General features: G+C 42.4%; 1 protein-coding gene across 1 annotated transcript; it reads right to left on the reverse strand.

Annotated features, from left to right (window-relative positions):
• Positions 1–19226: 19226 nt before the first annotated feature.
• Positions 19227–22152, reverse strand: LOC103635016 (disease resistance protein PIK6-NP). The gene has a single exon (XM_008657584.2). The coding sequence runs from the start codon at positions 22035–22037 to the stop codon at positions 19311–19313; it is 2727 nt and encodes a 908-aa protein (XP_008655806.1). The 5' UTR covers positions 22038–22152; the 3' UTR covers positions 19227–19310.
• Between the last annotated feature and the right edge of the window lie 2332 nt (positions 22153–24484).

Raw genomic sequence — 24484 nt, forward strand, 5'->3', positions numbered from 1 at the left:
TTGGACCGTTTAGAGCGTCGTCGACGTATCTCGCCTCCTTGATCATCATCCGCCCGCTTACGAATTTCCCGAGTACCTCCTCGGGCGTCATCATCGTGTACCTGGGATTCTCACGAATATTGTTTACGAGATGAGGATCAAGAACGGTAAAGGACCTTAGCATTAGGCGAACGACGTCGTGGTCCGTCCATCGAGTGCTTCCGTAGCTCCTTATTTTGTTGATAAGGGTCTTGAGCCGGTTGTAAGTTTGGGTTGGCTCCTCTCCCCTTATCATTGCGAATCGTCCAAGCTCGCCCTCCACCAACTCCATTTTAGTGAGCATGGTGATGTCGTTCCCCTCGTGAGAGATTTTGAGGGTGTCCCATATCTGCTTGGCGTTGTCCAAGCCGCTCACCTTATTGTACTCTTCCCTGCACAAAGATGCTAATAGAACAGTAGTAGCTTGTGCATTTCTATGGATTTGTTCATTTATAAGCATAGGGCTATCCAAGCTATCAAATTTCATTCCATTCTCTACAATCTCCCATATGCTTGGATGGAGAGAGAATAAGTGACTACGCATTTTGTGACTCCAAAATCCGTAGTCTTCCCCATCGAAGTGTGGAGGTTTGCCAAGAGGAATGGAAAGCAAATGCGAATTCGAACTATGTGGAATACGAGAATAATCAAATGAAAAGTTCGAATTGACCGTCTTCCTGTAGTCGTTGTCGTCGTCCTTTTGGGAAGAGGTAGACTCATCGCTATCGTCGTAGTAGACGATCTCCTTGATGCGCCTTGTCTTCTTCTTCTTCCCGTCTTTGCGCTTGTGGCCCGAGCCCGAGTCAGTAGGCTTGTCATCCTTCGGCTCGTTGACGAAGGACTCCTTCTCCTTGTCGTTGATCACGATTCCCTTCCCCTTAGGATCCATCTCTTCGGGCGATTAGTCCCTTCTTGAAGAGAACGGCTCTGATACCAATTGTGAGCACCTAGAGGGGGGGGTGAATAGGTGATCCTGTGAAACTTAAACTTATAGCCACCAAAAACTTGTTAAGTGTTAGCACAATAATCGCCAAGTGGCTAGAGATGAGTCTCAACAAATCACAATACCACAAAAGATCAACACAGAGAAGACACAGTGGTTTATCCCGTGGTTCGGCCAAGTACAAAACTTGCCTACTCCATGTTGTGGCGTCCCAACGGACGAGAGTTGCACTCAACTCCTCTCAAGTGATCCAATGATCAACTTGAATACCACAGTGTTATGCTTTTCCTTTCAATATCCCGTTTGCGAGGAATCTCCACAACTTGGAGTATCTCGCCCTTACACTTGAGATTCACAAAGAAATACGTAGTAAGGGAGGGAAGCAACACACACAAATCCACAGCAAAATGCGCACACACACGACCAAGAATCGAGCTCAAAAGACTATCTCAAAGTTCTCACTAGAACGGAGCTCGAATCACTGAGAATGACAAACGAATGCGCAAAGACTGAGTGTGGATGATCAAGGATGCTCTAAGGTTGCTTAGTGTTCTCCTCCATGCGCCTAGGGGTCCCTTTTATAGCCCCAAGGCAGCTAGGAGCCGTTGAGAGCAATTCGGGAAGGCTGATCTTGCCTTCTGTCATTGGGCGCACCGGACAGTCCGGTGCACACCGGACACTGTCCGGTGCCCGATTTCTTTCCTTAAACGACACAGCCGACCGTTGCAGATCTGGGAGCCGTTGGCGCACCGGACAGTCCGGTGCCCCCTTCCGACCGTTGGCCCGGCCACGTGTCGCGCGCAGATTCCGCGGCCGACCGTTGGCCCGGCCGACCGTTGGCTCACCGGACAGTCCGGTGCACACCGGACAGTCCGGTGAATTTTAGCCGTACGCCTTCGGCGAATTCCCGAGAGCGGCCACTTCACGCCGAGTCAGCCTGGCGCACCGGACACTGTCCGGTGCACCACCGGACAGTCCGGTGACCCACCGGACAGTCCGGTGCTCCCAGACTCAGCAGATTCTTGGCTGCTCGAGCCAAGACATTTCCAATTGGATTTTTCCTGTTCCCAGCACTTAGACACAGTACATTAGTCCATAAAACAATGTACTAAGTCTGAGAAACATACCTTAATTCTTGATTTGTACTTTGTCCACCTTTTTACACTTAGGCACTTGTGTTGGACACTAAATCACCAAAACACTTAGAAATGGCCCAAAGGCACATTTCCCTTTCAATAGCTTATGTGTGCCAGGATCTATTTCCACACATATGTTGACGTCACAAGTGTAATATATCTAAAGAACAATGCATAAAAGCGTAAATAACGATTATATTAACATATTACACTTCGAACAGACATAATGTCTTAACCTTTATTCATCAAAGTACAGCGAAACATGGACATCCATCCACAGGAAAATGACCGGGGGTATCACTAGACTAGCATCCATGGAGTTCAGCATCATATCTTCATCTGCAACTTCTGATCAAAATTAAGCAAGGGTGAGCTCACTTATGGTTGGGGCTCAGCAAGTGGGGGAAAAACTAATGCAAGTCTAACAAGGTGAGGCTGAGGTTGAGCAGTAAGCATTTTAGTTGGTCAACATTTTATTAACAACACATGTCTTACTAATAAGTGTGAATCCCAAGTATTCCCATTAAGCAAAGATACAAGAGTATTTCAAAAACACTTAAGTGAAACCACTTAAGCAAACCATTGGCAGATCATCGGATCTCGATTTATTTCCATCTTCAAGTTCAATTATCATGTGAGGAGTCCAGGCTGCTCATAACCGTGAGCACGGCTGATATATCAGTTTTACACTCTGCAGAGGTGGCGCATCTTTACCCATGAGTCGCGATTCCCTTCTAGCCCGGGTTAGCCAGACCCGTATTCACTTCCGAGATGAATGGTCAGGGTCTCACTACGAGGCTTCTCCCTAGAGTCCTCATTACGCAAATGCTGGAAATGGTCAAACTACATAAGGCACATCTACCGTAACCAACTTATAGTCCAGACCACAGGGTAAAGCTTTGGGAACTATGCCCATATCCAATCTGCCTGAGCCGGTACTATAAGTGCTTGGCAGATGCCCCCGTTCCGGTCGACCACGACCAACACCCAACATAAGACTTCCCTAGTTATTTAGCTAAGACCAGAGCCATGATAGTTCTCATGGTAGCACTGTTTTCCCGGGTGGTCACTCCATGTTCCAATTAATATGCAATAATCTTGTTTAACCATCGGGTTAACAACAATTATGTAAACTTACCATTTGGAACATTAATATCATAAACAGGAGTGACTGCATAAAGTTTAAGTTGTAGCAATAGCATAGCTACTAAGGTAAAGTATAATACCCAGGTTTGATCAAGGAATAAGATTGGAAAGGTTATCTAAATAGGTAACCCATCAAGTTATGCATATATATATCCAAAAGAGTAAACTTTATTAAATGTATTGTTTGGGATCAAACAGAGTATGCAGAGGGAGAAGTCCACTTGCCTTGCTTTTTGAAAACTCGGGGCTCTTCCACGGAATATATCTTGATTCTCAACTACTAGATCAACCACTGAATATCACACAATCAAACAAGAAGAACAAACACCACTCTATAACATACAACATTCACCATATGTAAAGCTAAAAGAAAGCCTAACAAAAAGAGCGTTTGCTTTTCAAAAATGTCGCAAGGGTTATAATAAAAAGATATTCTTTTCAAAAAGGTGTGATCTATACTTTATAAAATAAGACGTGAGCTTAAAATATCTTAATTAAAATATTAAAATATTGAGTTTACCAAATTAATCTTTTATAAAACGCCATATGTGATACGTCTCAGATTAAGGGTTTATAAGACGATAAAACACATTATAACGATATTAAACCTTTTTAACCTTTTAGAACACATATAAGTTATATCTAAGATTAATGCGTTATGAAATACATTGTTAATTTATGAAGCATTATGGAACCTATAATTCATTGTTAAACCTATCACTTATGATAAATTAAGATATAAGTCTAAATAGATTTTATGTGAAAAGGTCATTATTATTAAACAACTATTTATGGAAAGTTATGATATATGCTCTAATGAACTTTTATGTAAAAGACAATGAACAACAATTATATTTTATTTTTATTAGAAAGTACATATCCTATATTTTATTAAGAAAGCTATATACAAAACAATATACAAACTAACATTATTATTAAAGAACATGAACACTAATTTCCTTAGTTTATTCTTTAGGAAAAACTAAGTGACACATATATAAATAATATGAACTAATTTTTGATTAAATGATTAATTAAGCCTATATAACCAGTCATAAACAAACATAAATCTAATTAACTAGGTTATGAGAGGATATAACACATATATAAATAATATGAACTAATTTTTGATTAAATGATTAATTAAGCCTATATAACCAGTTGTAAACAAACATAAATCTAATTAACTAGGTTATGAGAGGATATAATTACTCTATTATTTATCTTTACATTTAGTTTAGAAACATATGACCTAGATATTTAAAATGAATATTATATTCATTGGTATGTTATTAACTATTGTTTAAGTTATGACTATGTGAGTACTTAATTATGCCATTATATCATTATTAGAAAAGTTATATGACATATTACTATTTAGTACGACTATACTTAAACATCTATAACGAATCTTATTAAATCAAAATCATGATGTCTATTAAAAGGTCGTTTTACAGTTAGAAACAAATTCTCTAATTCTTTAGTAAAAAACCTATATTTATCAACATATTATCATTTTCTTTATTAGGAAAGTATAAGTGACTAGTTAAGTCATTTTAACACTATTATAATTTCTACTATTTCAGTTTTCTCCTTTCTTTTCTAAATAGAATTTATACATGTAACTAAAAATTGTTTATTTAATTCTTCTAGCATTAATATACTAAGCATTAATTGTAAATTACTAAATGGGACTTTTAATCACATATTCATGGTTATTATGACATAGTTAAATATTTTACTAATTCTAAGTAATTAAGTGCTATATTTATGGATACATTTATTATGAATAGTAAAATCTATATATTTTCATTCGACCAAAAATACGTGGCTTAATTCCTATTTTAATTTCTAAAATTATACTTGTATCAATACTAACCGGTTATCACTCCACATACTAAAGCGAAAACAAATCCGTAAACATTTCTAGTATGAAAACCACTGAGGTAGTGAATAGTGACCGGACTCATTTTTAAAATTATAAAATCATATACATATTAAAATATTGTCGCGGAATTCGATTTTGGCTACACGTATACATCGAATCTCTAAAATCATACACGTGAATCGCCAAATCAATATTACAACGATAAATCGCAAGATTCAAAACATGATTTAGAAAATAAATATTTCGGGGTTGCCTTCAACCTTGTGATTTCGTTCATGCACAGGAATGAACGTCGACGAGCAGGGAGGGTTCAACGGGCAGGAGAACAGGCGCGATCGTCGTGCTGCGCGGATGGAACTCCGGCGGGGTTCCACGGACAACGGAACGGACGACGACGGCGTGGACGAACTCCGACGACGAGCAAGGCGCTGCTCCGGCGCGAGCGGTCTGGGTGGTTCCAGCAAAAGGCTTCGGTTCCGGCGAACTACACTGCGAGAGCGAGGGAGGCGAGAGAAGAGAGAGCGAGCTCGGGCAGGGAGAGGGAGAACTCTATGGTGCGACTAGGCTTTTTATAGAGAAAGGGAAGGGAGAGAGAGACGGCCGGGGAAGAGAGTAACGGCCAGGGCAATGAATTTCATCGATGTCGTTTATGCAGCTTCAATGGGAGAGGAAGGGGAAATGGAAGCAATGAATTCCAATAACGTCGAGGGAGAGCGGACGACGCGTGGTCAGCTCGGGACTTGGTCAGGCGGTTGTCGCGTCGGGCGCTCGGTCGGTCTTCGGCCGGTCGGGTGTGGCTGCCGGGGTCGGCTTCCTGGCGCGCAGGGGCCTTCGGTGTCGTGGCGTCACGCCTGGGCGTGGTGCTGGGTGCGCTCGCTGCGCGGGCGTCGAGGCTTGCGCGGCTGGGCGGGTCGCGTGGCGAGGCCTGGCGCGCGGGCTGCGCGCGGTGCGCGGGGGCGCTCGGGGTCGGCACCAGGGAGAGCGAGGGGCGCGGCTGGGTATGGCCCCTAGCGGCTGGAGGCGCGGCTCAGAGAGAAGGAGAGGAGGGATGGAGAGAGAAGGGCCGGTGGGAGAGAGAGAGAAGAGAGAGGAAGGGGGTAGCAGGGGGCGGCGGCGGCTGCTGATGGTTAGATGGGCCGAGTGGGCCGATAGGCTAGGGTTTTGTAATTTTTCTCTTTTTTAAAAAAATTTTCGAATTTCTTTTTATGGTAACAATACATATATATATATATATGCACATATATATACACTTCAGAAAAAAAACTCCCAGAATAATATTAACACAAATAAATATTTGTTTTGTAGAAAAATATTGTTTTAAGAAGAATTCTATTTTTAATAAAAGATCTTCACCAAAAGAAAATAAAGTTAATAAAAATGGAGTTTTTGCCAGCACTATCATTTGAAAAGTTATTAACATAATAAAATACATATTACAATAGTAATATTTTAAATAATTCTTTATTATTTTATAAAACGAGATTTACTTCATATGATTAAATCAAAATTTGTTTTTGCAAATCAATTCAACCAAAATTTATGCTCCAGCATGAGTGCAACAAACACTTGGTAAATTTTTATCTATTCAAGAATTGTTCCAATTATTTATATTATCATTTTACTATTAGAAATCATAAGTATTTTTCCTTTCTACTGAAAAATAATAATATAAACTAAGTTATCTTCATTGATGGATTTAGGGTGTTACACCTGCTGTTCGGATTAGTATGCACTTCGTTTAGCACACTTTGGATTGGAGTCTGGGGCGCCGGAGTGACCAACGCGTGCTGCTCCGGCGATGCTCCGCCGTCTGTCGTGCACGCGCCGTCGTGTTAGCGGGTTAGGGAGAAGAAGATGGGCCTCGTCCGTTGATCTCGGAGTGGACGACCCCGATTAGGAGATGGATAACGGTTTGATTCGAAACAATCCGCACCGCAGATCTGTAGATGGGCGGAGGAAAAGAGTTAGCGCGTATTTAAAATCTACGCCGTTGATATCTGATCGTGCGGTGATCGTCGCGTACCGGTTCGGGATGAGCGCGGATGTAATCTGGACCGTAGGAAGTTGATCGGGCGGCCGAGAACCGCGGATACCCCTTCGCGAATGCAATTTTCCACATAAGCCCCTCGGTTTTCAAAGAAACAACCCGCCGTCCACCACGCGTTAGATCTGAGTCTGTGCGGATTTTGCGATCTAGCCCTGCACCTTTCTGGTATTTCATGCCCAGTCCAGAAAACAGAAAACCAGAGAAAATAAATTAGAAATAGATTTTTAGTGCAAAAATAATTGCTAAAACTTGTATAAATCATAGAAAATTCATGTGAACTCCAAATTGATCCATTCTAGTTTCTAATATTTTGTAACATTATTGTTTATCACCTAGAGTCTCTGTTTTGACATGAAAACAGTAGTAAAATTAATTTCTCACTTAATCATATATCAAACACATAAAATCTTTGGAAATTCATAATTTAAAATCAATAACTCCAAAATTAATGATTCATGTTCCTAGGATCTTATTTTAATGTGTAGATTATTATTATGTATTTTGTTTATATGTTTGGTGTGATGTTAATTTCTCCTTTATACTGTGCTTGTTTGTATTGCGACGAGTATAAGAGCCAGTGGCTGCGGATTCTGGTGACCAGAAGATAGAGATTGCTGAGCAGGAGCTCATTGAAGGCAAGTTGTGCCCTTGATTACTTCTTTTTACCCAGTCATGTTCTTATTAATCATAATGATCTGCATAGGTTAATTTTGATGGGACCCTTTTAGGTTACCCTAGTTTGATTATCTTTGTACCTTGAATCCACTGAACTTTTTGGGTAGTACTTGCTATTGCTTTATGTGGTTTTGGGTATGGAGATACATTATTCATGATTACACTTTTATTATCAGTTTATTATTATTGTTCATGTTAAGATCATTATGTTAATGGGAACATGGAGCGACCACCCGGGAAAACAGTGCTGCCACAAGGGTAGTATGGGATGCCCTTGGCTGATTAACTAGGAAAGCTAGTGGAGGACTACCTTACCCGATAGGGGCAAGGGCAGTAGGGGAATGGTCAGTGTAGGGAGGTCCTTGGGTTGATTTTGCTGCGATGGCGGTCAGGCGAGGGATCCCTGCACTGGAGCTTCCTATAAATTGTAGCGGGTTTTCTGAAGCTAGTGGAACTTTGTAAAGGCCTCGTAGTGTTACCCTGTCTCGCCTCCTCGGTAGAGGTGTATGGGATTGGTCGTCTTTTGGCAGATGGGTAACATGACTTGTGCGTAAAGATGTGCAACCTCTGCAGAGTGTAAAACTGGTATACTAGCCGTGCTCACGGTCATGAGAAGCTCGGACCCTCACATGATTAATCTATGGAATTAAAACTCAATTTTTCATTTGCATCCCATTGGGATTATTTTGTTATTACTTTTGTTTATTATTACTATGGTTTGGTATTCACTTATATTCACTTACACTTAGTAACTGATAATAAAATTTTGACCAACTTATAAAAGCAATGCTCAGCTTCAACCTTTATTTTGTTGATCAGCCTTACACTTCACATGAACTCCCACCTTTGGTGAGTTCATGCACATTATTCCCCACAACATGTTGAGCTATGAACGTATGTGAGCTCACCCTTGCTATCTCACACCCCCCACAGAAGAAGAACAGGTGGTTCAAGAGGAGCCGCCCAGCTTTGTGGCGCCAGGGAAATAAGATTTAGTTCGTTTTATATTTATCATTTATTTTGTAAGACTTCTGCTATGTAATAAGTACTCTGATGATATTGTGACATTTATCTCTATACACTCTGTTATTATATGTGTTGTCTTCTCTGGCGCATATATGAGATGCACCCGACATTGTCCCTTAAATCCAGGTGTGACACCTTCACATGTTTACTTGATATAAACCACATTATTTGGTTTCTGTGAAGACGGTTTGTGTGTTAAAATCCATATGTGTTACGCTTCAATATTAACGAAAACTCACGCTTTGGTCGTTTTCGGCCAAAAATGCTGGCCATATGCCCATTGATCGTGAATGAGAGTCTACTATTACTTACCCCACACATGTTTACTTGACATAAACCATATTATTTGGTTTTTGGTGGAGACAGCTTGTTTGTAAAAAATCCATAGGTGTTAGACTTCGAGATTAAAGAAAATTGACGCTTTGGTCGTTTTCAGCCAAAAATTATGGCAATATGCCTAATGATTGTGATTGGGTCTTCTATTACTTACCCTGCAAAGGTTTCCTTGACATAAACCACAATATTTGGTTTTTGGTGGAGACAGTTCGTCTGTCAAAAATCCATAGGTGTTAGACTTTGATATTAACGAAAACTCACAATTTCGCCATTTTTGGCCAAAAATGCTGACCATATGCACATTAATTGTGTGTGAGAGACTCCTATTACTTACCCTAGACATGTTTCCTTGATATAAATAATATTATTTGGTTTTTTATGGAGACCATTTATCGGTCAAAAATCCATTGGTGTTAGGCTTTGATATTAACGAAAACTCAAGGTTTGGCAATTTTTGGCCCAAAATGCTAGCCATATGCCCATTGACCGTGAGTGAGAGTCTCCTATTACTTACCTCACACATGTTTACTTGACATAAACCAAAATATTTGGTTTATGGTGGAGACCATTTATTGGTCAAAAATTCATGTGTTAGCCTTCGATATTAACAAAAACTAACACCTTTTCTGTTTTTGACCAAAAATGCTGGTGATATGCCCATTGATCATGAGAAAGTCTCATATTACTTAGCCCACACGTGTTTCCTTGACATAAACCACATTATTTGGTTTTTGGTGGAGACTGTTTGTGTGTCGAAAATCCATAGGTGTTAAACTTCTATATTAACGAAAACTCACGCTTTGGCCATTTTTGTCCAAAAATGCTAGTCATATGCCCATTGATCATGAGTGGGAGTCTTCTGTTACTTACCCGACACAAGTTTCCTTGACATAAACCACATTATTTGGGTTTTGGTGGAGGCCATTTATCGGTCTAAAATATATAGGTGTTACCCTTACATATTAACCAAAACTCACGTTGTGGCCTTTTTCGTCCAAAAATGCTAGCCATATTCCCATTGATCTTGTTATTTACCCCACACATGTTTTCTTGCGATAAACCACATTATTTGGTTTTTGATGGAGACCATTTATCAATCAAAAATCCAGGTGTCAACCTTCGATATTAACGAAAACTGACACTTTGGTCATTTTTTGCCAAAAATGCTGGTCGTATGCCCATTCATCGTGGATAAGTCTCCTACTATTTACCCCACACTTGTTTGCTTGACATAAACCACATTTTTTTTGGAGACCATTTATCAGTAAATAAACCATAGGTGTTAGCCTTTGATATTACGGAAACTCACACTTTGGATGTTTTTGGCAAAAATACTGGCCATATGCCCAATGATTGTGAGCCAGTCTCCAATTACTTACCCTTCATATGTTTTCTTGACATAAACTACATTATTTCATTTTTGATGAAGACAGCTGTGTGTTAAAATACATAGGTGTTAGACTTCAATATTAACGAAAACTCACGCTTTGGCATATTACGAGCAAATTTAAAATTTTCATTCTCTAGTTCATGCTTGACAATTTTAGCATTTAATTTAGCTATGTGATCATTTTGTTCTTTAATCATAGAAAGGTGATCATTTATAGCATCAACATTAACATCTCTATATTTAGTGCAAATAGTGACATGCTCAACAGTAGATGTAGAAACTTTGCAAGCATTCAATTCTTCAATAGTAAGAATTAAACTAGCATTTTCAGTTCTAAGACAATAAATTGAAACATTGCATACATCTAGCTCTTTAGTCAAGTTTTGGCATTTTTCAACTTCAAGAGCATAAGCATCTTTTAGCTTAACAGATTTTTTATTTTCCTTAACGAGCAAGTCCTCTTGGCATTCCAAGATATCATCCTTCTCGTTAATGGTTTCTATCAATTCATTAATTTTCTTCTTTTGCTATTTGGTAAGGTTTGCAAAAAGAGAAGTCAAATCATCATCATTATCACTAGAGCTACCCTCATCGTCGGAAGTAGTGTATTTGGGGGTATCTCTAGAATGTACCTTCTTCTTTTTGCTATCCTTAGCCATGAAGCATTTGTGGCCGACATTGGGGAAGAGAAGGCCTTTGTTGACGGCGATGTTGGTGGCGTCCTCGTCGGAGGAGGACTCGGTGGAGCTCTCGTCGGAGTCCCATTCACGTCCCATGTGCGCCTCACCACCCTTATTTTTGTTGTAGTATCTCTTCTTTTCCATCTTCCTCTTCCCTTTCTTGTCATCGTTCCTGTCACTATCACTTGTATATGGACATTTAGCAATAAAATGATCGGACTTACCACACTTGTAGCAAACCCTCTTAGAGCGTGGTTTGTAGTCCTTCCCCTTTCTTTGTTTGAGGATTTACCGGAAGCTCTTGATGATAAGAGCCATCTCCTCGTTGTCGAGCTTGGAGGCGTCAATTGGGAGTCTACTTGTTGGTGTAGACTCTTCCTTCTTTTCTTCCGTTGCTTTGAATGCAATGGGGTTGCACCTTGGGTGTAGAGATGGTGCCTTGCTCCAAGTTGAAAATATGTTTGGAATCTTTGATCATAAGTTCAAAGCTCACAAACTTGCCAATTACCTCCTCGAGAGACATCTATTTATATCTAGGATCTCCACAAATTAATTGAATTTGAGTGGGATTATGAAAGACAAGAGATCTTAGAATAACCTTGACCATTTCATGGTCATCCCACTTTATGCTCCCGAGGTTGCGAACTTGGTTGACCATTGTCTTGAGCCGGTTATATATTGCTTGTGGCTCTTCTCCTTTGTTGAGGACGAATCGACCGAGTTCTCCCTCGATCGTTTCGTGCTTGGTGATCTTGGTCACCTCGTCCCCTTCTTGCGTCGTATTGAGGATGTCCAAAATTTCTTTGACACTCTTCAACCCTTGCACTTTGTTGTACTCCTCCCTACACATGGAAGCGAGGAGTATGGAAGTGGCTTGGGAGTTGAAGTGCCTTATTTGGGCGGCCTCATCGGAGTTGTAGTCCTCGTCGCCCACCTATGGTGTCTGCGCTCCGAACTCAACAATATCCCAAATACTTTCATGGAGTGAGGTTAGATGGTGCCTCATTTTATCACTCCACATACAATAATCTTCACCATCAAAATATGGTGGTTTGCCTAGGGGAACGGAAAGTAAAGGAGCACGTTTAGATATGCGAGGATAGTGAAGAGGTATCTTACTATACTTCTTACGCTCTTGGCGCTTCGAAGATGTGGACTCAGCGTCGGAGGTTGAGGGTGAGGAAGAATCGATCTCGTAGTAGACCACCTTCTTCATCTTCTAGAATTGTCCCACGATCATTTTCTTTGTATGTGTATATGAACTTTATGCACCTGAGAAAAAATATTAACTAGGCAAACTAGTTAGTCCATAAGGTTTATGCTGGTCATCAAGCAACAAAATTGATTATAGGAAATGTCTAAGCCATTTCCCTTTCAGAACCGAATGAAGCCGCCGCAGTTGCTACCCGTCCGCACCAACGATCTTCACCCGGGTTGTGGCGGAGGGTATTCGCCAGTAGCCGCTAAGGGAGTTCGTGACCTCTCTGCGCAGAGCACTCCACCAATAAACTGAGTAATTTCTCGTCGTCGTCTTATCTCTGTCGTGGAGCCGCCATCGTCGTGCGCGGGAGACCCTATGCCTCCATCGCTGGTACAATTTCCTTTCCCCGAACCGCTTTTAGTCTCGCATCATGTAGGAGCTGTCGATTTGGGAAATTGTGCTCGGGGAGTTCAGAATCGCGCTGCTCCGGCGAGCGCTCTGCCGTGTTAGGTGTTAGCTCCATCGTTCGATGATCACCAGGGAGGAGAAGGGTGTGCGACCGTAGGATTATAGGCGAACGGTTGGATTAGATCCTGAGTCCAGTACCGCATCGGTCGTTGATCCACCATCATGTGGTTGCGATTGGAGTGAAGATAACATTTCGATGGGCGTGATCCTGGCTGTTGGATGGTAATCCGAGGGATACGATTGCATGCCGGTTCGTGATGGGGATCTATTTAATTAGCGCCGTAGATTTCGGATCAAGCAGCTAGATTTTACCGATACACTTTCGCACTCGCAGAATTATAAAAGAGACCTTGGCTTTATTAAGAATAAACCTGCCATCCCCTGGCCATGGAAAATAAACACAAACAGGCCCTGGAATTTATGGTTTAGACCCTGAGTTCTTCTGTATTCATGGCCTCAGTCCAGATAGCTGAGAAACTGATTAAAATAAATACAAAAATCATTTTTAGTGCAAAAATAAAGCCCCAATCTTAGGAAATTCATAACTCTATGAATCCAACTCCTTTTTGACCCATTCCAGTAGTGTTAAATTCATGTTGATATTGTTTATCATCTAGTGACGTTGGTTTGTCATGAAAAATAGGTTGAAAATTATGTACTTAATTTATTCTATATCTGATACTTAAAACTTTAGAAAATCATAACTCTTTAACCATAACTCCGAATTTAGTGATTCTCGAACCTATGATCTTGTTACGATGCGTAGATCATTATTATATAGTATGTTCTCATGTTTGGTGTGATGTTAATATTTGTCTATACCATGTTTGTTTGTATTGCTACAAGTAGCAACGAGGTTACGAGTCACTTGAAGACCAAGTTGGTGACGTATCTGGGAATCTTGAGTCTACTGCAAGTTGTGCCCGTGATCACTCTTCTCTTTACCTAATAATGTTCCTGTTAATCACTGTGACATGCTCAGGTTAATTTGATGGGACCTAATAGGTTTCCCTAGTATTGTTTATCACACACCTTGCAAACAACTGAACTATTGGGTAGTATTGCTATTGCTCTACCTGGTTTTGGGATTAATGTTACATTTGAATTATGATCATGTTCCAATTATGTTGTTGTTTTAATTATTGTTCATGGCAAGACCATTCTGTTAATTGGAACATGGAGCTTAACTTGAGATAACAGTGCTACCACAAGGGTGGAATGGGACGCCCTTGGCCATGTAATTAGGAAAGCTAGGGAGAGTTTACCTTACTCGAAAGGAGCAAGCGGGGAGGCATCGCTGTAGAGTATAGGGAGGTTCTCGGGTCGAACTGCTATGATGGCAGTTCGGACGAGGGATTCCTATGCTTCCTTCTTCCTGAAAACGTAGTGGGTATTCTCGAACTAGTGGAACTTTGGAAAGGCCTCGTAGTGCTACCCTGCCTTGCTTCCTCGGTAGAGGTGTATGGGGTCTGTACAACCTCATGGCAAATGGGTAACACGACTAATGGGTAAAGATACACAACCTCTGCAGAGTGTAAAATAGGTATATCAGTCGTGCTCACGGACAAGAGCGACTCAGGACTCTCGCATGATTAATTTATGGAACTAAACTTAATCTATCATATGCATTGCATTGTGGGTATTATTATTAATTGTGACCTCTTATTTAATTGGGTTGGTATCTACTTATACTTGCTAATAAAACTCTGACCAAATTGAAAAGCAATGCTTAGCTTTAACCATCTCCTTTGGTAAGCCTTACACTTCACATGAGCCCCACTGTAAGTGAGGTCATGCACATTATTCCCCACAACTTGTTGAGCGATGAACGTATGTGAGCTCACTCTTGCTGTACTCACATCCCCTAGGTCAAGGACAGGTACCGTCAAGATGAGGAGCAACTCACAACTATTTTGTACATAACTCCATTATATATTAAAGATGTGACATTCGTTTCGGTACCATGAGTCATCATATGTGTGAGACCTCATCCCAGCACATATTTGACACACGCCCGGGTTTGGCCCCTTAAATCCGGGTGTGACACCATTGAACATGGGTGAGAGGCTCCTATTACTTACCCCCACACATGTTTATGATATATGAAGCACATTACTTTGTTTTTGGTGGAGACCATTTATCGGTCAAAAATCCATGTGTTAGCTTTCGATATTAATGAAAACCCACTCTTTGCTCGTTTACGGACAGAAATGCTGGCCATATGTCCATTGATCATGAGTTAGATTCTCCTATTACTTACCCCACACATGTTTACTTGACATAAACCACATTATTTCATTTATGGTGGAGACCATTTTTCAATAAAAAAATCCATAGGTGTTAGCCTTCGATATTAATGACACTTATGCTTTGGTCGTTCTCGACCAAAAATCCTAGCCATATGCCCATTGACCGTGAGTGAGATTATCCTACTACATACCACACACATGTTTCATTGACATAAACCACTTTATTTGGTTTTTGGTGGATACCATTTATCGGCTAGAAATCCATAGGTGTTAGCCTTCGATATTAATGACATCTCACATTTAGTTATTTTTGGCCAAATATCCTGGACATATGCCCAATGATCATGAGTGGGAGTATCCTATTACATACCCCACACATGTTTCCATGAAATAAGCTACATTATTTTTTTGTGGAAACTGTTTGTCTATCAAAAATTCATAGGTGTTAGCATTCGATATTAACGAAAATTCAAGCTTTGGTCGTTTTCGGCCAAAAATGTTGGACATATGCCTATTGAACATGAGTGAGAGGCTCCTATTACTTACCCCACACATGTTTCTGATATATTAACCACATTACTTTGTTTTTTATGGAGACCAGTTATCGGTCAAAAATCCATAGGTGTTAGCTTTCTATATTAATGAAAACTCACGATTTGTCCGTTTTCGGACACAAATGATGGCCATATGACCATTGATGGTGAGTTAGATTCTTCTATTACTTACCCCAGCATAGGTTTACTTGACATAAACCACATTCTTTAATTTATGGTGGAGAACATTTTTCGGTAAAAAATCCATAGGTTTTAGATTTCGATATTAACGACACTTAAGCTTTGGTCGTTCTCGGCCAAAAATGCTGGCCATATGCCCATTGATCGTGAGTGAGAGTATCCTACTACATACCACACACATGTTTCCTTCACATAAACCACTTTATTTTTTTGGTGGATACCACTTATAGGTCAGAAATCCATAGGTGTTAGCCTTCGATATTAACGAAAACACACTCGTTGGGTGTTTTTGGCCAAAAATGTTGGACATATGCCCAGTGATCATGAGTGAGAGTCTCTTATTACTTACCCCGCACATGTTTCGATGACATAAACCACATTATTTGGTTTTTTATGGAAACTATTTGTGTGTAAAAATCCATAGGTATTAGCCTTCGATATTAACGACACTGACGCTTTGGTCGTTCTCGGCCAAAAATGCTAGACATATGCCCATTGATCGTGAGAGAGAGGATCCTATTACTTACCCCACACATGTTTCTGATATATGAACCACATTACTTTATTTTTGGTGGAGACCATTTAGCGGTCAAAAATCCATAGGTGTTAGCTTTCGATATTAATGGGAACTCACACATTGCCCATTTTTGGACACAAATACTGGCCACATAACCATTGATCGTGAGTTAGATTCTCCTATTACTTACCCCACACACGTTTACTTGACATAAACCACATTATTTAATTTATGGTGGAGACCATTTATGGTAAAAAAATCTTTAGGTGTTAGCCTTTGATATTAACGACACTGACGTTTTGGTCATTCTCGGCCAAAAATGCTGGTCATATGCCCATTGATCGTGAGCGATAGTATCCTACTAAATATCCCCCCACACATGTTTTATTTACATAAACCACTTTATTTGATTTTTGGTGGATACCATTTATTGACAAAAAAATTCATGTGTTAGCCTTCGATATTAACAAAAACTCACACTTTGGCTATTTTCGACCAAAAATCGTGGGCATATGCCCAATGGTCATGAGTGAAAGTCTCTTATTACTTACTCCGCACATGTTTCCTTGATATAAACTACAATATTTGGTTTTTAGTGGAGGCAGATTGTCTGTAAAAAATCCATAGGTGTTAGGCTTCGATATTAACAACAACTCACACTTTGGTTGTTTTTGGCCAAAAGATGCTTGCCATATACTTAATCATGGGTGAGAGTCTCCTATTATATAACCCACACATGTTTACTTGACATAAATCACATTATTTGGTTTTTGGTGGAGACCATTTATTGGTTAAAAATCTATATGTGTTAGACTTCGATATTAACGAAAACTCACGCTTTGACCATTTTTGACCAAAAATGCTGGCCATATGCCCATTGATCGTGAGTGAGAGTCTACTATTACTTAACACACATATGTTTACTTGACATAAATTACATTATTTAATTTATGGTGGCGACAATTTTTCGGTCAAAAATGCATAGGTGTTAGCCTTCAATATTAATGAAAACTGACGCTTTGGGCATTTTCGTCCAAAAATGCTGGCCATATGCCCATTCATCGTGAGTGAGAGTTTGGTTTATGGTGGAGACCATTTTCGGTCAAAAATTCATAGGTGTTAGGCATCGATATTAACGAGAACTGACGCTTTGTCATTTTCGTCCAAAAATGTTGGTCATATGACATTCATCGTGAGTGAGAGTCTTCTACTAATTACCCCACACACCACATAATTTTGTTTTTGGTGGAGACCATTTATTAGTCAAAAATTCATAGGTGTTGACCTTCGATATTGATGAAAACTCACACTTTGGCTGTTTTTAGCAAAAATGTTGGCCATATATGCTCAATGATTGTGAGTGAGAGTCTTCTATTACTTACCTTGCATATGTTTACTTGACATAAACCACATTATTTAGTTTTTGGTCGAGATAGTTCGTCTATCAAAAATCTATAGGTGTTAATTTTCGATATTAACGAAAATTCACGGTTTGTCCGTTTTTTGCCAAAACTGATGGCCATATGTCTATTAATCGTATGTGACACGCGAAGGCTCCTCGTAAGGCCGTCGACTTGTAGATCGTAAAATTGTCTCCAGCAACGTCCTTTATATCCATCCTCTATATCCGTACTTTACAATCTCCTCTAAAAGATTTCATCATCTATATCTCATTCATCTCCAACAACGTCCTCTAAATCACGTCCTCTATACTCAAATACCTATATTAGAGACATTTTTTATTTTTTGTACATAGGTATTTATCATACTCTCAAATGTATTGTAAATATTTTAGTTTTGCTAAACCGGTTATCTAAAGTATTCAAATGGATAGAGAACTGTTTAGAGAAACTCTATATATAGAGAATTCAGCAGCGTTCTCTAAATTTAGAGAACCGTAGAGAACGCTGCTAGAGAGCGTAGAGTACCGTTTGATCCAATATTTAGGGTAGAAGACCTTTGATGGGCCTTTGCTAAGACCTCAAGTTGGGCCTACTATGAGTATGCCTTAGAGAATGTTGTGCTAAGGCATGTCTTTATCTAGACACTCTAACAATGTGGACATACATATAATATACATAATTTATTATATATATCACATGCACCGCGTACAGTGCAGCAGCTCAGAATGCGTGCGTTTTATTACACATGCAAACAACAACAGCGTGTACATACATATAGGGATGATTACACATACACATAAGTAGTGTTGGAAATATAGACCGGGCTTTTCGGGCCAGTACGATCACGGCACAAAAATAGGAGTCTAAAGCACAGCTTGGCATAAAATAATATGGGTCGGGCTAGCACGGCCCGAAGGCGGGTCTGGACCGGACCTCAAATTCCGGCCTGTCGGGCCCCGGCACGGCCCGCACATATAGGCCGGGTTTGGGCCAACACGGCCCAATTAAGTCCAATTTGTTTAATTTCTTTAATTTAGTAAGATACTAACTTTATATTGTTGTAATATTTGGAGTTTATGTGGTCAAATGATGTAGGATTGTTTAATATCTTTAATTTAGTAAGCTATGGACTTTATATGGTTATAATATTTTAATTTTATGTAGTCAAATATACAGACCGGGCTTAGGCAAGCACGGCCCAATGAAGGCACGACATGGTTTAGGGACGAGCTGGGTCACTGTTTTTGCATTTCGGGCTGGCACGACACGACCCAAAAAATTTTAGGCTTTTCTAGTCCGAACCAATTTGACACGAAGCACGATGGACACTGCACAGAAGGACACATACATACATACATACGCACACGCATAAATACAATATACATATATATATATATACACATATATACATATACACATAGGTTGGTCATATATACGTAGGTTTTACTGTTGGTTAAGTTAGTTGATGGATAACAGCAGCCGGAAGTGTCAAGGTAGTATCAGTAGCAGCTTTTGGGACCTCAGCGATTGTTTGATTTCGTCTATCGGTTGAGGAGGATACGTAGTAGATGCGATACTTCGCTGCCGATGAAGTGGTTGTTTGCCGCTGCTGCCGCATCCATTCCAAAAGATTGTGCTCCCTGAAGCTGGCCCTCAGCTCAATCCTCTTCAGGCTGGGAAGGTGTTGGATTCCGACGATGAGCTCCTCGTTCTTCTGCGCCGCTCGTGTTCCTCCTATGGACCAGACAATCCTCTCGAGCTTCGGAGCTGCATCGCCGGCGGAGAAGGCGAGTCTGGTGAAGGCGTCGCCCTCGACGACGAGGAACCTGAGAGCTTGGAACTGGACGTCCTTGAAGTGGAGCGCCTGCTCGGTGAACGCGTTGCGGCTGAGCTTGAGGCAGCACAGGTTCACGACGGTGGCGAGCCTCCTCAGAGCATCTCCTCCGTCCATCTCGGTGTCGCTTAGGGTGACGTTGGTGAGCTTCGGAGCCGTTCCGATCCACGAAGGGAGGCTCACCTTTCCCTTGATGTGCAGGTTCTCGAGGGCCAAGCTGCGGGCGATCTCGTGCAAGGAGGAAATGTGGAGGATGCCTTCGCCGCCCGATCCTTGCTGGGTGCTGGTGGCGGCGATGCGAGTGCGAGTGCGAGTGCGGGCGACGGCGTCGGCGTTGGCGTCGACGACCCAAACCGACAGGGAGCGCAGGCTTCCAGCTAGCATGTACAGCACTCGACCCAAAACTGCAGCAGTGGCAGTGTTGGCATGGACGACCACGCCGAGCTTCCGCAGCTGCCGCAGCTTGGCGACTCTTTCCAGCTCGGCTCCGTCCACGGACACCCGGACGCGGGATAGTGTCTCCATGCCCCTCATGGAACCGATCCTGTCGGGCACGTCCACGGTGACGAGCATCTCCTTCTCGGCCGAGGCCATGGTGAAGCGGCCGGCGAGCAGGTGCTTGAGCTTGGGCAGGTAGATCCTCTTGGTGTCGCGAGGCGGTATGCGTGTTCCCCGGATGTCCAGGGTCTCCAGCTGCTCGAACCTGTTCATATGGCGGTCGGGAACCAGTCCGGGGACGTCTGTGTCCCGAAGGCTCAGGTACCTGAGGCATTCCAGCTCGGTGAAGGCCACGAGGTGGCGGCGCCTGAGGCCCTTGCAGCCTCCCAGGTCCAGCACATTCAGCCGGTATAGCTTAGGGAGTTCTTTGACGAAATCCACCAGCGCGTCCATGCGATGCTTGAGGAGGGTGGCGGTCGACGCCGCGTAATCCTGCTCATCGTCGTACCTGCTGGTCCTGGTGACGCCACCGCCACAGCAGGAGCTGAGCAGCACGCTCCTCAACGGCGCCGGCGCCGCCGCCGGCGCCGACATGGAGGGACGACCGTATCGAACTATGCTTCGGATCTCGAGCTGGCGCTGCAGGTGTGCCGGCAGGTCGGAAAGGAAGTTCTCGCTCCTGGTGATGCCGTCGACGAAGTCTTGGACTGGGCCATCCATGACACAGCTCTTGACGGTGCCGTTATCGCCCCAGCGAGCGGGGCGAATGAAGCCTCGGAGCCGAAGCTCGCGGAAGCAGCGCTCGCCTGCTTCTTGTAGAGTGGCCGTGGACCCCTCTCCTGGCTCTTTGCCCACAAGCCCTTCGGCGACCCATCGCCTCACCATGCTCGTTCTGCTGATCTCCGTCTCGTGCTTGAACGCGGTCAGGTACTGCAGGCAGCTCTTCTGCTGTGTGGACAGCATACTGTAGCAGAAGACCATCACCTGGTTCCTGGCCTCCTGTGCTTCTACTCCGGGTGCCTCCACTCCCACCTTGAGCTGCTTCAGCTCTGCGTTGGTCAGGTAAGGGTACACGTACAGAGCACACACAAACATCTTCTTGGTGCATCTGAACTTCTCTGCTTCAGCATCGGTGAGGGTGGGTCTGGGGTGGTCCGGACGAGGAGGACAGCATCTCTTGAGAATGCGACGTACTCTGGCAGATTCAGATGATACGAGACCAGGAAGCTGGGCAATGGTGTCGCCACCGCCGCCGCCGAGTCGCAGTGGCAGAGCAAGCAGGCCACCCATCTTGGCGTGCGCGCGGAGAACAAGTGATGGACGACCAAGCGGGTCGGGGCCCTGGTCCCTCGCCCTCTTCTTGTCTTCCTGCTGCAGCTCCTCTTCCAGACTGCGCACGAAGCACTCCCTCCTCTCCTCGTCCTGGCCAGACGCCGCCTCGTTCCGCACCAGCCTGCGGTTACGCTTGTCCGGGACTTTGACGTCGTAGCGCACCCGCCTCTCGCCGACCTCGTGCACGCGGGTCCGGAGCTCGGTGATCTGCTTGCCGAGCTGGTGGAGCTCCCAGAACGTCTTGGGTTTACTGAGGGCGAGGAGCGCCATGGCCGCGTAGGCCGCGCACCCGCCCTGGCTGACGCCCAAGCGTTCCATGTCGCGCACGTAGCGCTCCACGCAGTCCTCGGCGACGTAGGCGGTCTCTCGCACCTGCTTCATCCAGGCGCGCACCTGGTCGTCGTGCTCGCTCTCCATCTTGTTCAGGTGCGTCAGGAAGCCGTTCATGCTGTCCATCTCGTCCTTGATGAACTTCATATCTCTGTGCACGCCGCCGATCAGCTGCACCTCGTCCTTGACCACCTTCGACAGCTGGCCCAGCACCACGTCAATGGCGCTTTGCGTCAGGGCCGCCATTGTTAATTATGGATCAGCTCGATTTAACCGCCAAATGGTGGGGTGTGTTGGTGGATCTTAACGAAGAACAATGGAATAGGAAGCCCCCTGGCCCTGTCTACCCGAGAGCTGCATGCTGTTGCTGCGCGGGATTTGATACTATATATACATGGGTCCAGCTAGCTCGATCGAGGTCGTGTATACGCATCCCGAATCCCAATCCCAACAAGGAAGGAAAACCCTAGCGGGAGGATAAAAACTCGAATGTGTTCTTTCTTCATCTGGAAAGGTCTTTTGTAGCTATGTATGAGAAATTGAGAATTATATTGAATATGTGCTTGCCTTCTTGTGAACCTTATCATCGTCTTATTGTTTCGTTTCAGCATCTTCATTAGTGAAAGATCAAGTCACAACAGGAAACTGAGAACATATGATTACTCCGACGGTTCAGGTCTTATTTTCAACGGCTTTGGCCGTCGGAAATTTTATGCTTTTACTGTTGTGAGTTGGAAGCTTTAGTGTTTACTAGCTGAGTGTCCGTGCGTTATAACGGAAACATATAATATCATGATAATTTATATATAAAATGTGTCTTACATTGTTATAATAAAATATTTTATAATTCATTTGTGATTCTGGCCATATATAAATTTTGTTATTTTAATTTAGCTGTTTCACTACTCCATTAGAAGCATCAGTATTATGCAGACTTCGATATATGCCACGATTTGTATGTTCTTATCATTGGAGAGCACGTGACACACTTGCCGGTAGAAGTTCCCTCGTACATCGTCAGTCATCAGACACACACCATCATACACGCTTGTTTAAAAAAAAGATAAGTGTGTGTTTGCGAAGAGAATTAAAGACAGACCGGCACAAAAGCTAACACGATGATGGCGAGTGTGTGTATACGCATCCCAAATCCGAATCCCAATCCCAACGAGGAAGGAAAACCTAGCGGGAGGATAAAGACTCGAATGCGTTCTTTCTTCATCTGGAAAGGTCTTTTGAGGCTATTGAGGGAATTATATTGAATATGTGCTTGCCTTCTTGTGAACCTTGTCATCATCCTCTTGTTTCGTTTCAGCATCTTCATTAGTGAAACATCAAGTCACACGGCTTCAGGTCTTATTTCCAACGGATTTAACCGTCGGAAAATTTATGTTTTACTGTTGTGAGTTGGGAGCTTTAGTGTTTCTTCTTAGGTAGTTCAATAGGTGGTGTTTTTTTTTCTTTTTCTTGCTGAGCTTTTTTGCTCGGTCATATATGGGGTCCTTTTACAGTGCTTTTCTAATACATTTAAAAAAAGTTCCAGCTCGTCGTTTCAGCTATTATCCACGTCCTTTGTCACGCTTCACATGTAAATATGTAATAATGATATGTAATAATGTCGTGGTCGTGGTTGCTAATCTTAGCTTAATTTTATTATCTGATGGTCGTGGTCGTGTTTGTGCAACTTAAGTTAATTGCTAAACAGGGTTTACTCAAATCAGTTGTCTACGTGGTGTGCCACGTTATAAAAGTTTGGTAACCCAAGTAACACATTATGGTAAGTTCGGGAACCTAATTGACACAATATGTCAAGTTCGGGCATCCAAGTAACTCCTTATGCTCGTGGCTCATCGGCTCGCTCGATTATTGGTCAGCTTGGCTCAACTCGGATCAGCTCGTTTAAATTATTTCATGAGCTGAGCTGACATCCTAGCTCGGTTCGTTAACGAGCCAGCTCAGTTTGTTAATGAGCCAGCTTGCGAGCTAAACGAGTTACCACATTGCAGCAAATCAAAACTATATGTATATCATTTACGTAATAATTAATGAACATGTTATATGTATGTGTGGTGTCTATGGTCTATAAGTTAAACTAATGATTGATGAACTATGTTTATGTGTTAAATTGGTCTATGTGAATATAATTATGGTTTAAACTGATGAACATATGTGTGAATTATGAATTGATAAGTTGTGTTAATCTAGTTTTAGATTAACGTAGTCTGTGAAATTATGAGTATAATTACTATTTTCTATTGTTAAATTAGTTTGAAATTAACTTGGAATTGAATATTATACACATAATTTTTGTCTGCTCTGCTCTGGCTCGCGAGCTAAACAAGCCAGCTCAAGCTCGTAAACAAGCCAAGCCGAGCTGAGCTGACTTTGTGGCTCGTTAGCTTAACGAGCTCGGCTCGACTCGATATCCAGCCCTACTCCAGTGTAGCATACCACGTTGACATCTGGTTTAAGCAAATATGGTTTTGGACGATTTTAGTTGGGCCACCAAGCTCCAGCACCCGTTTATCTGGTTTTCTGAGTTTATAGACCAAGTGACATAGCATGTCAAGTTCGAAGACCGATGGTGTATTTTACTCTACACAACTAATGAAGGGAATGTCATCGCCATCGTCTCCATCTACTCTGATCATCCAACCGCTACCCACATGGCGCCTCCTCCGAATCTCGAAGGC

Source organism: Zea mays, chromosome 8 (genome assembly GCF_902167145.1).
Source record: "Zea mays cultivar B73 chromosome 8, Zm-B73-REFERENCE-NAM-5.0, whole genome shotgun sequence".
Lineage (NCBI taxonomy): Eukaryota > Viridiplantae > Streptophyta > Magnoliopsida > Poales > Poaceae > Zea > Zea mays.